General features: G+C 49.5%; 1 protein-coding gene across 4 annotated transcripts in view; it reads right to left on the reverse strand.

The window, feature by feature from the left end:
- Positions 1-15,690, reverse strand: part of RUNX1 (RUNX family transcription factor 1) — a 244,161-nt gene that overhangs the window by 33,080 nt on the left and 195,391 nt on the right. For 3 of the 4 annotated variants that reach the window (XM_059392311.1, XM_059392308.1, XM_059392309.1), the window contains one exon: positions 3,811-4,002. The exons of the other annotated variant lie outside the window; for it this stretch is intronic. In XM_059392311.1, the coding sequence (XP_059248294.1) occupies positions 3,811-4,002 (192 nt within the window). The remainder of the gene's footprint in view (positions 1-3,810; positions 4,003-15,690) is intronic. 4 annotated transcript variants of the gene reach the window in all.

The raw sequence follows: 15,690 nt of genomic DNA on the forward strand, positions 1-15,690 counted from the left end.
TCAAAAGGCCCACCACAGAGTCTGGCCCTAAGGTTCTCATCATTAGCAAAATCTTATGATAGCAGAACGCATTCACACATGCCCGCCAAGGGGATGCCCAGCCCAGCACTCCTCCCGTCCCCCCTTGGACGACCGGGATTGTTCTTGACACTGCCCAATCCTGTGTCCAATGGATCCTCGATTCCAGAAAACCCGCCACCCAGTTAGCTCAGGCTCTTTAGCCAGAAAGGTCTGGGTTTGAGTCCAAGCCTGTCCCTTATGCTCTTGGCGACTCTGTAATTGTTACCCTCTGAGGTTCAGCTGCTCTGCCTGTAAACCACACCCCAGGATTGTGGTAAGAGCGGAATAATGTACACAGGAGGCCTCACCTATGCCCAAAGTCATAACCAGTCCATTGAAAGAGTTCAGCCTCACGCTTTGACGACTATGGCAATGCAGCCAGCAACAACAAAACTGGCCTCTTCGTCCAGTTTTCTGCACCGGCAGATAGAAAAGTCCGTCTCCATCTTCCCAGAAAGGAGGGGGTTATACAGCCTTAAATGTGGTTCATTGTTTTTGGTAAATCAGGAGCCAAATTCTTAAAATTAATTGCCGGGGTTGCCCAGAGCCATCTCTAAGGGAGTGTATGTGACCAAGGCAGCATCAGGGACTTCATCCGTGCTGTCCCATGTTTTAAAAGGACACGTGTCCGTGTTCCTTCCCATGACTAACAGAACTCTAAAATCTGGGGCGCCTGGGTGGCTCAGTGGGTTAAGCCTCTGCTTTCGGCTCAGGTCATGATCCCGGGGTCCTGGAATCGGCCCCGCATCAGGCTCTCTGCTCGGCGGGGAGCCTGCTTCCCCCTCTTTCTCTGCCTGCCTCTCTGCCTACTCGGGATCTCTGTCTGTCAAATAAATAAATAAAATCTTAAAAAAAAAAAAAAAAGAATTCTAAAACCCGCTTGTAGAAAGAAGTTCGTGACAATGTTAACGAATGGTGCAGCCATGACAAAATGGCTTTCTGTTCACTTTTATGAGCTGGTGAAGGAGGAAGTCGAAATCAACCTCAGCTCTTTTAATAGTTAAAACCTCAACAAATAAACAGCGGTTTGGCGGCATGGCAACTTGCCCCCTCTTCCCTTCCCCTGCTTCAGATAATTTGAGATGCCTATTTTGAGTGATTCTCCAGCACATCTGATTCTAGATAAATAGAGGCGTTATTCTAGATCTGTGATTTCCTACTGACAGAGTTAAAGGGGCAGGCGTAACTCTCCGAAGAAGGCAAAACCTCCCTGTCAACCGTGATCCCTCCAAACCCCGAGTCGCAGACGTTTGCCGAGGCAGAAAACATTCACACATCTGTACGGCACTGCTGTACGATGGCTGTGACTACCTTTGGGGTATTTTTCTTAAAATGATGGCTGCCATTTCAAAGAAAGCCATAAACACATACTGGGTTTTTATATAATGCATCTTCTTAAATATAATACGGAGTCTCCACAGCTAAGCCAAGAAAATAACCATTTTCCTACTCATCAAGAACAAAATGAAGGTTCTAGCTGAAAGAGACTTTACTATTATCTCTGTTCACTTTCTAATTTCAGGGGGAAAAAAACACCCCAAGGGTCTACTCAAAACATGACTAGGATAAAAAAGCATTTTCTTACAGGGGGAAAAAAAAGAAAGAGAAAGGAAAAGCAGTTTTACATGAATATGTCCTGGATAGTTATGTTTTTAAAAAAGTTCTTATGATTTTACAAGTGAAGGACTGAAGAGCCAATCATATTTTGGAAAGAAAAGGCATCAGCAATATAGTTAACACATTCTTTAAAACAGCAACCAAGCCTCTAGGGCACTCTAAAAGCAAGTTATTATTACTTACATGTTGCAGAAGTAAAAAGTTTTTAAAAGGAACAAGAAAGGGGTGAGGCTCTGTGTTAAACCTGATCCTCTGCTAAGTAAGCATACAATATTCCAAGGAGCTAAAGAATGCCTGTCCGGCCGCGGCGATGTCTCCGCCCGAGAGCTGGTGACGGCTGAGGACAAGAATTCACTTGCCACCCTCCCCCTCTTCTTTTTGGGAAAAAGAGCCTATCTGACAAGGAGGCAAATCAGACCTGATTTGCTCCTCGCCAAAACTGTCCGAAACCAAGCCGACCTAACGGTGGCTATTTCATCTTGCCGCTGCGTGGCTGAGTCATTGCTTTTAAAAATGCTTCATGGTTTTGGTTCCAGTTATCGGTGGAAGAAGGCGAGTCCCTTCATCAGCCGAGGAGGCCAAACCATCGGTTACACGAAGAGAGAATAAGAACATTGAAATCTTCCCTTTGATGTTACAAATGGAGGCCGGAAGATGGTATAAATAAATTTAAATGGCCCTACACACACGATCAAGGAATCTCCTCGAGAATTTGTTCTGTTCGGAAGGAAATTTCATTTCACTCCTCACGCGTCTCTCTCACTTAACTCAATCCGATTTACCGCACACACTTGCATTTTGGCATTGAAAGAAAAATCAATATGCATCGTTTGAACAAGTATTCATGATAAGCGCCACAAAACTGATGATTCCAAGGAGGCTTTCTCCTAAACGCATCAAAGATGAGTCCACAGATGAGAGAGAACGCACCAGCATCAAGATTTAGGTTTCTGTTTGGAGACAAGGGACCCCGCCCTATGGATGGGCCACTTCGCAGCTGTGCGCATAGTATCTGATGGGAAGCCTTCTCTGGGAACTTTCCCCTCAAATAACAGAACCTCCCCCAGACACATAACAAGGAGAGCTTGTGGCATGGCTATCAAACTCCGGGCAAGAAAGCATGCTTGCCTTTCGAGAGCCCCGCATGTGCTCACCCCAAAAGCGAGCCACTGGTCCAGAAACCTTAAAGACCTCAAGACGAGCACACATCCCACGGTAGGACTCACGCAGTGAAAACCCCTGGGGAAGCTAATTTCTGCGGTCCCAGAGGGCAAGCAGCATGTCCCTGGCTGGCCACCTGCCCTCTCCCCCAGATGTGCTGCTTATCTCTCCTTCTGAGTTAGACAAGCCTGCTACTTGGAGAAAGAATCTTACTGTGACCGTATTGCACACAGCTGTGTCCTGCGCAGCACACAGAAAATGACTACATTTCGGAAATTCGAAATGGTATCACAGAGCAAATAATCATTGACGTCAGTGGTTTCTACAGTGCAAATGAACTGTGTACTATCTAATTTGGCACAGTGTATTTTATGTAATTATTGTATTTTACAGTGTTTTTTCCTTTTTTTTTTGGCAATTGCTTGCTAAACCTAGGTATGTGTATATGGGGGGGGGTTTGTCTGCATTTTTTACTGATTGTCCATTTATGTATTATAAATAGTACCTTTGATGTGCTGGCATCCATACTTTCCTAGTATTTCTTTATACTTTTAAAAGAACATGTATTAGATACAAACCCCACAAATAATCTGAAGGCAACAACGACTTGAAACATCCTGACATTCACCTTGTTTGGGGTGTGTGTGTGTGTGTGTGTGTGTGTGTGTTCAAGCCTACTGGGTAGGTAGGAAAGCAACATAGCCAAAGCAAACTCTTAAAAAATGCAAGCTATTATCTACGTAGAGCTCTCTCTCTCTCCAAAGCCCCGGTTCTTGTGCCTCTTGATCTGGGGATCTCATTACAGCGCAGATCTGACTCAGGAGGTCTGGGGCAGGCCAGAGACTGCCCTCTAACAGGTTCCCAGGCTGCGGTTGTCCAAGGACCATTTGAGCGAGGAGGAGAAGACAGGACTGGTCTAGGGGAGTGTGGCCCGAGGGCAAGGCGGGAAGCGGGCTCCCTCCAGGTACTTACCCTGCATCTGACTCTGAGGCTGAGGGTTAAAGGCAGTGGAGTGGTTCAAGGAGGCCCGAGGGTTGGGTGTGGGGGCTGGGTGGTGTGGGCTGACCCTCATGGCTGTTCGCCGCAGCTGCTCCAGCTCACTGAGCCGCTCGGAAAAGGACAAGCTCCCGGGCTTGGTCTGATCATCTAGTTTCTGACGATGTCCTATTGTGGGGAGGGGGTGGGGTGGGAGTGAGAAGGGGAGAGGGAGGCAAGGAAGGAGGGAGGGAAAAGATCAGAAAATGTATTGTGGCTTTTCTAAAATTCGGGGTTTGCTTGTCTTTCCCCTCCCCCTTCCCCTCACCCCCAACGTGGATGTTACGGGAGGTTGGCACACATCGGGCTGGCTCCCCGTGGAAATTCAGGGCCACTGTCCCCACGGCAGACAGGGGGCCCATCTCATCACAGGCCGCCGGGTGCTCCCCTGGTCTGCGCCCCATCTCCCCAACCCTCGGCGCCCATCTCCACCAGGCAGAAGGCGGTGGGCATACAGGGATGGCGGCGGTGTGAGGTCAGGAGGGAGAGAAGGTGCATTAAGGGTTGGCCCTTGGCCACACGCTGCGGGCCGAGCTATGGCAGCCAGGAAAGGTGCCCTCCCTGTGGCATTGGAACCGCCGCTCCTTACTGCAAACCCAACCACCGGCGGGTTTTAGAGGCAGCAAAGTGGGCCCTGGAGCTTAGCGCACGCCCCTTCCAACAGGAAATGAGGTGTGGCTGTGAACCCACGGTCCTTGGGGAGGTCAGATTTCCTGCTAAATGCAGGGCCTGGGCAGCCCTCAGCCCCTCTCCGCTCCCTCTCCTCAAAAGCTTCTCACGAGCATTCTTTCCTGAAGCCCACTTCCCTAGGTGTAGCCTCTAAGAGGGGGTTTGCCCGGAAGCCAGAGCCTGGGCCTCAGCCGGGCCATCTACCCAGCAGGCTGGGCCTACTGGAGCCCAGAGGCTCTGCCAGGAGACTGGATGAGCTTCCCCCAAGGGCTCAGGAATCAAAGGTGGAAAGATGGGCCCCTCTGCTGTCCGTATAGACAGTCAGTATCTATCCTTGCCTTGTTCCCCATCAAAATCACTGTCACCAGGATGCAGTGAGCAGAGGCCACTCCCATGGGACAGGCCAGGAGGGCTGGGCCTCCTGTTTCCTTCCTTAATCCTGCCAACAACAGCGCTTTAGACTAGAGACTCAGGCCTGTCAAGCAGAACGGAGGCTCAGGATGTACTGACAGAGGCACTGTGGGGCCGACAATTCATTCTCCTTTCAAAGAGGATATGCCCCTGCTTCTTCCTCACCCCTGTGGTTCGAATAAAGCGTCATTGATCTATTTTGCCACCAACCCCCCCCCCCCAAACACCTCCCCCACTCCGGCAACCATCATCAGGGGGCTCCAAACAACATTAGGGGAGCAGCCTGCTTGCTGCAGTAATCAAGGGCTCTTTCACACGCCCTGACCCAGACCTCACTTAGAAAGAGGATCCCTGGAGTCCACTCCCCCGGGCCCCGGGTAGGAGTGGGGTGGGAGAAGTGCCTTTTAGCCCAGCTCCCAATCGCTACAATTACAAAATTAAATTTTATAACTTGTATTATGGTTCCAAATCTCCGTGGCTGGCCGTTTCTTCCTGCTGCCAGGCCCCTTGGCACGGTTGACACGGTCTCAAATTCCAGACCAAAAAAAAAGGCCCCACTATATTGCAGCGATTTTTATCATGAACAAGACCTGTTTGGCTCCGAAACGAGGAAAACGACTTAAGCATAATATTTGTGTAGTTCAAATGCAATGCTCCCTCTTTTCATGTGTCACCAAGGCAAATCTGGATTCTGATTCAGCCCCGCAGCCCACAACACTCGACCTGAACACAAACAGCCTGAGTCACAGCGGGCCAGCACACATGTGAGAGGCCTCTTACCGGCTGAGTATTTTAAGCACTGGCCTTGTGGGCGAAAGGCCATAGGGCCAGGTCCCGGAACCACTCATGTCATCCCTTTCCCTCAGAAGAATGAAAATGTCTTTTTCTAGAACATTCTATTTCAGTCGACCGTGGTGTAACTGTCTCTGATTGGATCTTTCCTTGACTCCTCCCTTCTCTTATCTTTGGGACAGATTCTTAGCTTTCTGGTGATCGGACTAAAAAATCTGGTATTCTTACCCCCCCAACATTTCCAACTCAAAGGCCACTCAAAGCATAGTAATTAGGCCTTTAAATACCTAGCATGACCTAATGGCTGGTATTAGGAGTCGGGCAGAGAAGGCAGGAAAAATGATTCTGGACAGTTCTACCACCTCCAGAAGAATGCCGGTTGGAGAAATCATGGTGCAGAGGCTTCCAGCAGGCTTTGTACCCATTTCAAAATTTCACATTCCTTGGGCACCCAGTGGCATTTTTGAAGAACACCGTGTCAAGGACAGTGGGTGATCCAGGAGAATGATGTGTACGAGGTCATTCTAAATACAAGCATTCGACACCTGGGGAGTTTATGGTTGGTCTTTAAAGAAAGGCTGTCAGCTGCGTCTGTCTCAGCCACCAAGCTTGGGGACCACATACCGCCAAGAAACAGAGCGAGAATAAGTCACTTTAGGTAACCCACTACTATGGCCAGGCATACCGTGAGATTATTATTATTATTTTTTTATTAGTCCCCTCTCATGCCCTATGTTTAAAAGAATGTTTTAACATGTGAGCAATTTCTGGACCAGCTGACACCTGCCAAAATCGTAGTCATTTACAGAGATTAGCTGATGACTGTCTGCTTTAGCAGGAATGTTCAGGCATAACTTTCAGAGAAAACAATTCTTCATTCTGAGCTATCTCCTAAGCCCTGTGAGTTGGGAGGCTGAGTTTAATGCTGGAGGAGGAGGGGTGGGGGCTTTCACTCCACACCCTCCCCACATATGGTACTGGCAGTAAGTAGAAATGTTATTGCCTCTGTGGGGAATCTAGAGCCCCTTCCTCACCATGGTGCTGGAGGACTGTAACACCAAGGCACCAGGGAGATAAAAAGCATTATCATATTAAAGGTGTGGTTCAGATGCATTTATAAGCTAGATCAAAAGAACACCTCATTCTTCTTTTCTGAAGCCATCAGATTTCATGGGCCAAAGAGCAATATTTTGTAAGAAATACAGAAGCTTCCGATATAAACTTTCAAGCGGGGGAAAATGAATGCTTTATGTCTCCGGTTTCCTGTATCTGTGTGCAATTAAAATGTCAATTTGCCCCCTGAATTTTAAATACAGGAGTATGGGAAATGTCCACTATCAAACTCACTTTCCTTCTTTCCTGCTGAGTACTGGGCTTCAGAGGGCAGCAGGGAATTCAACTCTGGATCAGATCTAGTAGAATTACAATGCAGCCCTATGCATTTGCATGTTGGCCGCCTGGTTTTTGGGGCACACTGGATGTCCACTGGAAAATGTTGACACAGTGGTCCTTAAAATCGTGGCTACCTCAAGATTTCATAGTAGGACATCTTAATGATTTTGACCAGAGTTGAAAAGGATACTAAATTATGTTTCTCTATTACCATTCCCACATTTTGAAAAAAAGTCTTTGATTGGGATTTTATTATATATGCAGAGTCATAAAAAGCCGAAAGGGAAAAAAAAAAAAGAAAAGAAAAATAAATTAATCCCATCTGCTAAATTTTACTTCTTCATTCCAAAGACATATGTCCTGTAGTTTTCTGGGCTGGCTGCCCACAAGGCATCCCTAAATGTTATGATATCTGTGATGGATAATGAGACCAGCTTTCAATTTTCCGCTATAAAAACGAGACTGAGGAGGTATGCATATTTCATCTATAACTGAACTGTCTTTTTCAAGAAACCATTGCTGAACTATGAAATACGCTATATGCTCTTCTATTAGAGAAAACAGGTAAGGCTAAATTGTCGCCTTTTCCTGGAAAATGCTGGTCAGAGAGAGTAATTTTATGGCAGTTTGTTAGTCCATGTTTCTGGAATGGGCTTACTACTTTTCTTGAAGATTCTCAGCAGAAAAAGTAGGAAGGTGTAGACTCAAAGCATGGTCATTGTGAGCTGTTGAGGAAAATGCATGCAAACTGGTAATACCAAAAAGAGATCTATCTGTGTATCCACTTACACCTCTATCTATCTATACGTAACATTGTGATTCTTCTAAAAGCATACATGTATTTCAAAACATGTTTGCCGATCAGTCTGATACTAACAACAGGGATCTGGATAAAAAAACATGGATTCCACCACCCCTCACCCCACACACACGCCTTAATTTGCTACCGCTTTAGGACAGTGGAAAAGAAACTGATGTGTGTACAGAACAGCTCACGTTTCCTGGTGTAACAATCTAAACTCTGGGCTCCAGGGTCATTCAAGTCCTAAGGACAGGAAAGTAATCATACAGAATGTGAATGTGATCCTTCCTTAAAGCACCTTGTAGGTAATGAAATAAATCTTACCCGCAAACCTAGCCCTCTGCTGGATTATTTAATGTTGGATAGTATTGTCCCATTGTGTATATCACAGTAGAAAATATAACATGGGATATATATGTTACTATATTATATGTTAAAATATATATTGTACCTACATGTTTCTGTATTAGCCAATGTTATATAAACTTCCGTGGCCTAACTTTTACCTCCAACTTCTTCCCGTATTATTAAACTAGGAGATCCGTACAAAGTTATAGTACTTCACAACTGGAGAAGAGCTAGAGAAATCAGCCTTGTTTTTTAACCCACATGTGAGAAGTGAAGTTCAGAGAGGTTACGTCATTTATCTAATCTCACACAGCCAATTAGGTCTGAAAACACAGCCACCCCCTCAACATCCCCCCTCCTTTCCAATCTTGCTCAATGCATCTATAAATACCAATATCTGGGCACCTCCAGTAAGTAGAGAGGAGAGGTGTATAGCATTAGGTGCTTAGATCATGGGGCCAGCAGAGACTCATAAGGATTTGCCCTTTATTATCCCACTTCTGTTCCCAGAAGTGCTTAGAGCCACCGCCGTCTTGTGACCCGTAGTTGAGAGCTATGTCTCACACACCCGAATAAGCATCTGAATCACGGGTCTGGCTGGGTAGGTCTGGGGTGTGGCCCGAGAAATCAGATTTCTACTAAACCCCAAGTGATGTTAATGCTGCTGGTCCCGGGACTCTCCCGGGGAGTTGAGCGACACCTCCCTGTGGCGCATGTGCCATCAGTGTGCTTCCAGTTTGCCATGGGCGGGAACTGAACACACCAAATACACCGGAGCTGTGTGTAGACTAAGTGTCCCTGAGCACCGAGTGCTGGCCTTGTTTTGGTGACAACTATTTGGTGGTCCTTCTCCTAATCGTTCAACTCTTCAAGGTAGGCAGAGCGGCTGAAAATGCCAAGCGTCTGCCCGACAGGTGGGTGTTGCCCGTGTCTGCCTCGCCGTCACTGAGATGAGTCAGGGAGTCACTGCGGCTATGCTCGGGCTGATCTGTGAGGAACCCAGGATTTTCAAGTGGAAAGTAACTCCTGTCCAGGCATCTAAGGAAGGACTTGGAGGAACAGAAGGCAAGGTTTACGAGGACCTGTTTCATTCCACTTGACACTTCTGGGTGCCCACAAGGATGGGGGTGCTCTCGTCCTTCTGTCCCCCAGAGAAACAACATGGCACCGGGGAAACGTGACTGCCCGTCTGCATGGTAAGAACCTCCATTATAAATCTGCTTTTCCACCCAACTTTCCTGCGGACAGGAGCAAGTCTCTTCATCACCCAGCCTCCTTATCTGAAAGCCTGGAATTAAAGGACTAAGACAGATTACTCGGAGGGGCTCTAAAAGCATTCACAGCAATTATATCTGCAGCAATTAGCTACTCAGCTGGTTCTTGCTGGACGCCTCCGAGCACAGGCTTTCTTGAACAACTTCATATGACGTTAGGACTTTCAAAGGTTTCTTTCTTTTTTTCCAGCCAGACACCTGGCCTGTGGGAGCCAGTACCAAGCTCAACTGTCAGACCGGTCCTTGGAGCTTGATCTGGAAGGTAGGGCTCTACCCGGCCTCACTACTCATCTGTGTGCTGCTGAGCAGCTCTGCCCAGCACGTCCTCACAGTTCCCTGTCCCTCTGCCTCCTGCGGTGTTGTCAGTGGCCCTTGGGACAGCTAGGAGCCACCCAGGACCGTAGTCTTCCTGGATCCTCTTCTCTCTCCTCTCAAGCCTACACTGAGCCTTTCAGGCTACCCTCCTCACTGGGGCATCCCATTCTGGAGTTTGGTCTCCTCCCCATCATCATCCAAAAGCTGCATGCAGAGGCCATGGGGCACGAGACTCACCTCAAAACCCACTAGCAAATTTTAGGAGTTTGCAGCTGGAAAGAAAGCCAGTCTGCTGAACCTCCTCCACAGTCTCACTTCTCTGCTTTTCTGATTGGAAAATAACCACACTAGGGGCACCTGGCGGGGAGTGCTCAGTCAGCTGAGTGCCTGACTCTTGCTCTCCGCTCAGGTCATGATCTCAGGGTCATGAGACTAGAGTCTGCATGAGATTCTCTCTCTTCTTCTCCCACTGCCCCTCCCCCTGCTTGCACACATGTACACTCTCTCTCAAATAAATACATAAGTAAATAAAAATCTCAGAGAATGGGGCGCCTGGGTGGCTCAGGGGGTTAAGCCTCTGCCTTGGGCCATGACCTCAGGGTCTTGGGATCGAGCCCTGCATCAGGCTCTCTGCTCAGTGGGGAGCCTGCTTCCCCCTCTCTCTTCCTGCCTCTCTGCCTACTTGAGATCTGTCAAAAAAAAAAAAAAAAAATCTTAGAGAAGAAAAGGAAAAGACTGATACTCATTGGTTCCCAGCCCATCCCTTCTCATCAGCAGCAAGAGGAATGTGAATCTGAGGTTAATGGTCATCACCCTACCTGTACAATCCACACCCCCTCACCCATGTGCCTTGGGTAGGTGTCCTCTCACCTTCTACACATGGGTAATCACACTGAGCCAGTCTAGAAAAGTCCATCAGGATGGTGCTATTTCCTAGGTGATGTGTTTCGACTTACTTAGGGACCCAACAGACACGGTACTTTTTAACCCCATAGAATCCCCAACAGGGACAGTGATGTCTTTGATTGGGGAGAGCTCTGATTCTCTTGCAGGTGGCAACACAGGTGAGTGACCACCAGTCTGGCTGTGCCTGGGGCTTCCCCATCCTGGGTCTTCCCAAACTATGGTCTGCAGTGGTCCCTCACACTAGCATAAGGCACATGTTCCAAAAACCAGGCTGGTGTTTGGCTAAGCCTGCTTCTTAGGTCAATACCTCCTATTTTGAAACGAGAAGGCAGACAGTCTGAATTCACTCTGCTCCAGCCACCCTGGCCACCTTGCTGTTAGTCCTATGTCTGCCTCAGGGCCTTTGCACCTGCTGTTTCTTTGGCCCAGATGGCCTTCTCCCACATATCTGTGGGCCACATTCCCTCTGTCCTTCAAGTCTTTGCTTCAATTTCATCTTCTCCCTGAGGACTTCCTGAACACCCAAGTTTAAACTGCAAACTCTCCCGACCCAGCCAATGCCTAGCTAGCCCTTTTGCTTCGGTTGTCTCCACAGTATTTATTGATGTTATTTGTGGTCTGTCCGTTCCCACTGGACTGTAAGTGCCATGAGGGTAGGGGTTTTGCCTTTTTTTTTTTTTTAAGATTTTATTAATTTATTCATGAGGGACTGATAGAGAGAGAGTGTAAGAGGGAGGCAGAGGGAGAAGTAGGCTCCCTGTGGAGCAGGCAGCCCAATATGGGACTTGATCCCAGGACCCCAGGATTGCGACCTGAGCCGAAGGCAGACACCCAACCCATTGAGCCACCCAGGCATCCAGTTTTGTCTGTTTTTATCACGGCTGTATCCTCAGCACCGATGGGAGCACCTGGCACATGATAGGCTCACTAAACACTGACCGAACGGGCGCTGAGACCCTTCATGACCAGGGTCATCTGCCTAGGAAAGCAGAATGTGTCTGGGGCAAAGGAAGCTTGAACTCAAGTTTTCGGCTGCCATGGAACAGAGGAGCGTTCAGAAAAGCGACTTGTAGGGGAAACGTGCCATAACCGAGCTTATCCAGTTTCAAGGAGAACTTGTCTCATTAGAAGTCAAACAGTCTGCAAACGTGTAGTCCCTAGTGTTTTCTTCATCATACCAAAAAAGAAAAGAGAACGGATACAAGGGCCTTGTGCTGAGTTGAGCCTCATACCCTCGTGGGAGCAAAGCGCTGCTGCAACTCCCCTTGGGGTTTTTTGGGAGTATCTTTATGCATGCACAGACACACACACATACAGAGAAACCCCCCCCCCCCCACACACACACACATACACTGTCCCATGGGCCAAGCTCACTGCTAGAGACAAGTAGAAAAGGAAAGGTATACAAGGCCACAGTCTGAGGGAGAGCCACAGGCCGCTGGGGAGCCCGGAACACAGCCTCCAGGTGGAAGTAAGGCCCAGGTGGGGCCCTCTCCCCTCCCTCTCAAACCAGGCCCCAAGATTCCCAGGGACAAAAACAAGAACAAGACTGGGCTCCTGCCTTTTCAAGCCTTGGGTGACAGACGGTGGCATTTTTAGCTCGCCTGCACGAGCTTCTGGAGACGTGGACCTCCCTGAAAGCAGAGGAGTTCACAATCTGCAGTCGCTGGTCGCCCCGGGTACCTCTTGTTTCTGTCTGGTGACTCAGGAGGTAATTGTAGCTTAGGGTGGAGAACCCGCCTGGTTTCTTGTGCTCTTAGCCAGAGGCAGCCCTCTGTGGGGGCGGTGGAGGCAACCCCAGAGAGGGAGGGGGGCAGACAGCTCTCAAGTTCAAGATCATGGCTCCTCTATGAGCCTGCAATTCCAAGTAGGAACCCTCTCCTCGATGAAGGGACTGTCTCCAGAAAACCCCGCTGGAGGGTGATTATAAAGTAACCCAAGAGTGGGATTCATTTCACCCCGGAGCTCCGGCCTCCACCGCGCTCTCTGAACTCAAGGTGCCTTTAGGAGGTACAATTTGGTGGTGGTGGTGGTGGTGGGGGGCAGGGATCGGTACTGACAGGTGAGTAGCCTGAAATGGTGCCTGGGGCTTCTGAACTGACTTTGGAGTCCTGGTTTTCAGCAGAGCCAGCACCAGGGCCGGGGGTGGGGGGGAAGAGGAGAACACGATCCCAGAGGCCCACAGCGGCCCACACCAGAGATCGCACCGGCTTCACTGCGCTGCGTGGGCATTCCTGTTCTCCGAGTGGCTCCTCCCCCGCCCCCCTTCCACTCTGCCCCAAGGCTCCTTCCCTCTGCCCTGGCACACGCCCCCAGTGACCCGCAGAGGTGCGGGGACAGTAAACTGAGGGCCCTTGCCAGGCTGGGTGGTGCCCCAGCCACTGTAAGGTGAATGGATAAAGGGAAGAAGGAAGGAGTGATTAAACTGTCCCTCCGGAGGCTACCCTGATTCTGGGGTGTGCACCCAGCTGGGCGCAAGGTCCTCTCGTACTTCCCTACATCTGAAAAGGGATAAGGAAATTCTTTCCTATTCCTAAAAGGCCTGCGTGCTGGGTCCCATTCCTAGCCGTCTCTCTCTGTCTCTCTCTCTCTGTCGTGTCATAAATGCCACCTGACTTTAGGGCTGTCCTCACAGAGGCGGGAGACTGAGGGTCTGTCAAAGTCCTGGCTGAGCAGACCCTGCAGGTGTGCGGAAGACCACGGCATCCTGGTTCCTGAGCGCTCGCTGGTTCAAAAAGCAACAGTAACTAGTGGTTTCTAATGGGCTATCAGCCCCACCTCACACCATATAGAGAAAAAGCTTTCAAGGGGCGCCTGGGAGGCTCAGTGGGTTAAGCCTCTGCCTTCAGCTCAGCTCAGGTCATGGTTCCAGGGTCCTGGGATCGAGTCCTGCATCGGGCTCTCTGCTCAGCAGGGAGCCTGCTTGCCCCTCTCTCTCTACCTGCCTCTCTGCCTACTTGTGATCTCCTCTGTCAAATAAATAAAATCTTTAAAAAAAGAAAGAAAGAAAGAAAGAAAACGCTTTCAGGTTGTCTGGGGGCACGAGGACCTCACTGAGGCCAACTTCTGCTCACAGCCAACATACAGTTGAGAAGAAGCGTCCATCTGGAGGGGAGGAGGTCCTCCTCCATCCATTATCTGAACGGGCAAGAGGCTCTTTGCCTGGGATCCCCAAAGAGCCGCGACGCGGTGATGACAACACAAGTCCCACTGCTGCCGGGCGACGCTGGGAGGGAACGTTCTATTTATACCAAGACACAAATGCTCCGTTTACCCTGGTGACCACATCTGAGCCAGTTATAGAATGAAGGACAAGAGGCTGTCAATACTTCCCTAGCAAAGGCAGACAACCTTCTCCCGGCAAATCCTTCCCAGACCTGAAAGGAACACACTTGCCCCTCTCTGTCTTTTTACCTTGGGGCTCTGCCTACGGAAGCCTGGCTTGCTGGGACCCGCGGCCCAGCCCCACTCCGCTCCACATGCAACAGGAGACTGTCCTTTCCCAGGCATGTTTTGAACTTTCTCTCCTTTGAACTCCGCCAACAGTCCCTCCTCTGTCCGAGTACTCCGGTGCGTGGAGGCAGAATCCCAGCTCCATGACAAGGCGTTCAAAGGCTGGTGTAGATGATGCTGAGTCCTCCTGCAGCCTGTGGGGCCCCCCACCCCCCCCCCCCCCCCAAACCCGGCCCGGGCTCCCCCCACCCCCAGCTTTTTTTTTCTTTTTCCTTTTAACCACTTCTGCTTCCTTCATTTCTTTGCAGCTGCAGCAGAGAGATATAGTAAAGCTACTGTATAGGATTTTGAAAGCAGGGCCTCTGAGAGCTTTCCAAACTCCATACAAGCCGCTTATTCTCTGCCTTGTTTTCTTTGGCTTCAGGTTAGTAACACAGAATGAGTCAAACAGTATTAACTTTCAATAGGGAAGTGGTGTGGTCAACCGAAGCTGTTTGCGGCTAGATTGTGCAGATAGGTAGGACAGGTAATGAAGAACAGCCCAGAACTCTGCGAGGAGGCGAACAAGGGAGGCAGCCCTTGCTGAGAAACATCGAACAATCAAGTCTATGGGACTCAGACCATCCTTTTTGGTTGGCGGAGGAATGCACGCTAAGGTCTCTGACCGGCCAGCTTCAGGAAGCTGGCCATGTGGTGACTCTGTGGCTTGCACAATTGAGTACTTTGTGGGTGAAAGGATGTCTTTTTTTTTTTTTTCTTTCTTTCTCTCTCTTTCTCTTTTTTTCTTAAATGATGCCAAAGCCATGGGAAATCTAGTTAGGATGATTTCTCCTACTTGAGGCATGTCATTCCGGAGTGGACCTTTATTCATTTCTTGCTCCCACTTGGGGAGTGATCAACGCACCCCCCCTCTTTCTCTTCCCCATCTTCCCAGTCCCATCTGGCCCATCTGGACGCTCCCCCACCTTCCCAGTCCCAGATCTCTGTGTCCCCAGGTTGGTGGGCTGGCTGCAGGTCTGCAGGGCCCCGGGGCTCTCCTTCTCCAGGTTGGAAGACGATGTGTTGGAAGCACAATTGCTCCTACAGACATTGATCGAGTCATCTTCTGAGAAGCTGATGAAAGATCTTAAAATCCTCAGATCCTCTCTCATTCTGCAAATGGGAACCGGAGGCTCTGAGAGGGGATGGGGCCACGAGCTCCACAGAGCCAGCCGGACCGGAAGCTGCGGCTCCCAGGCTAGCCGTCTTTCCACCAGGCCTGTCACGGCTCCCTTGCCCAGGGCTCAGGATTCCTTTTACAGTTCAACACAGCAGCTCCTGAGATGAGCCCAGGCCTGGAGACTCAAATTTCAGCAGTTTCCAGTCCTTTCTGTCTGCACTCTGCTGCCTATTTATTTTGCGACTGGCTGAATCACGCACGGAATAGAACGGAGCTTCTCCCCACCTGCTCCTGGC

Source organism: Mustela nigripes, chromosome 2, assembly GCF_022355385.1.
Source record: "Mustela nigripes isolate SB6536 chromosome 2, MUSNIG.SB6536, whole genome shotgun sequence".
Taxonomy (NCBI): domain Eukaryota; kingdom Metazoa; phylum Chordata; class Mammalia; order Carnivora; family Mustelidae; genus Mustela; species Mustela nigripes.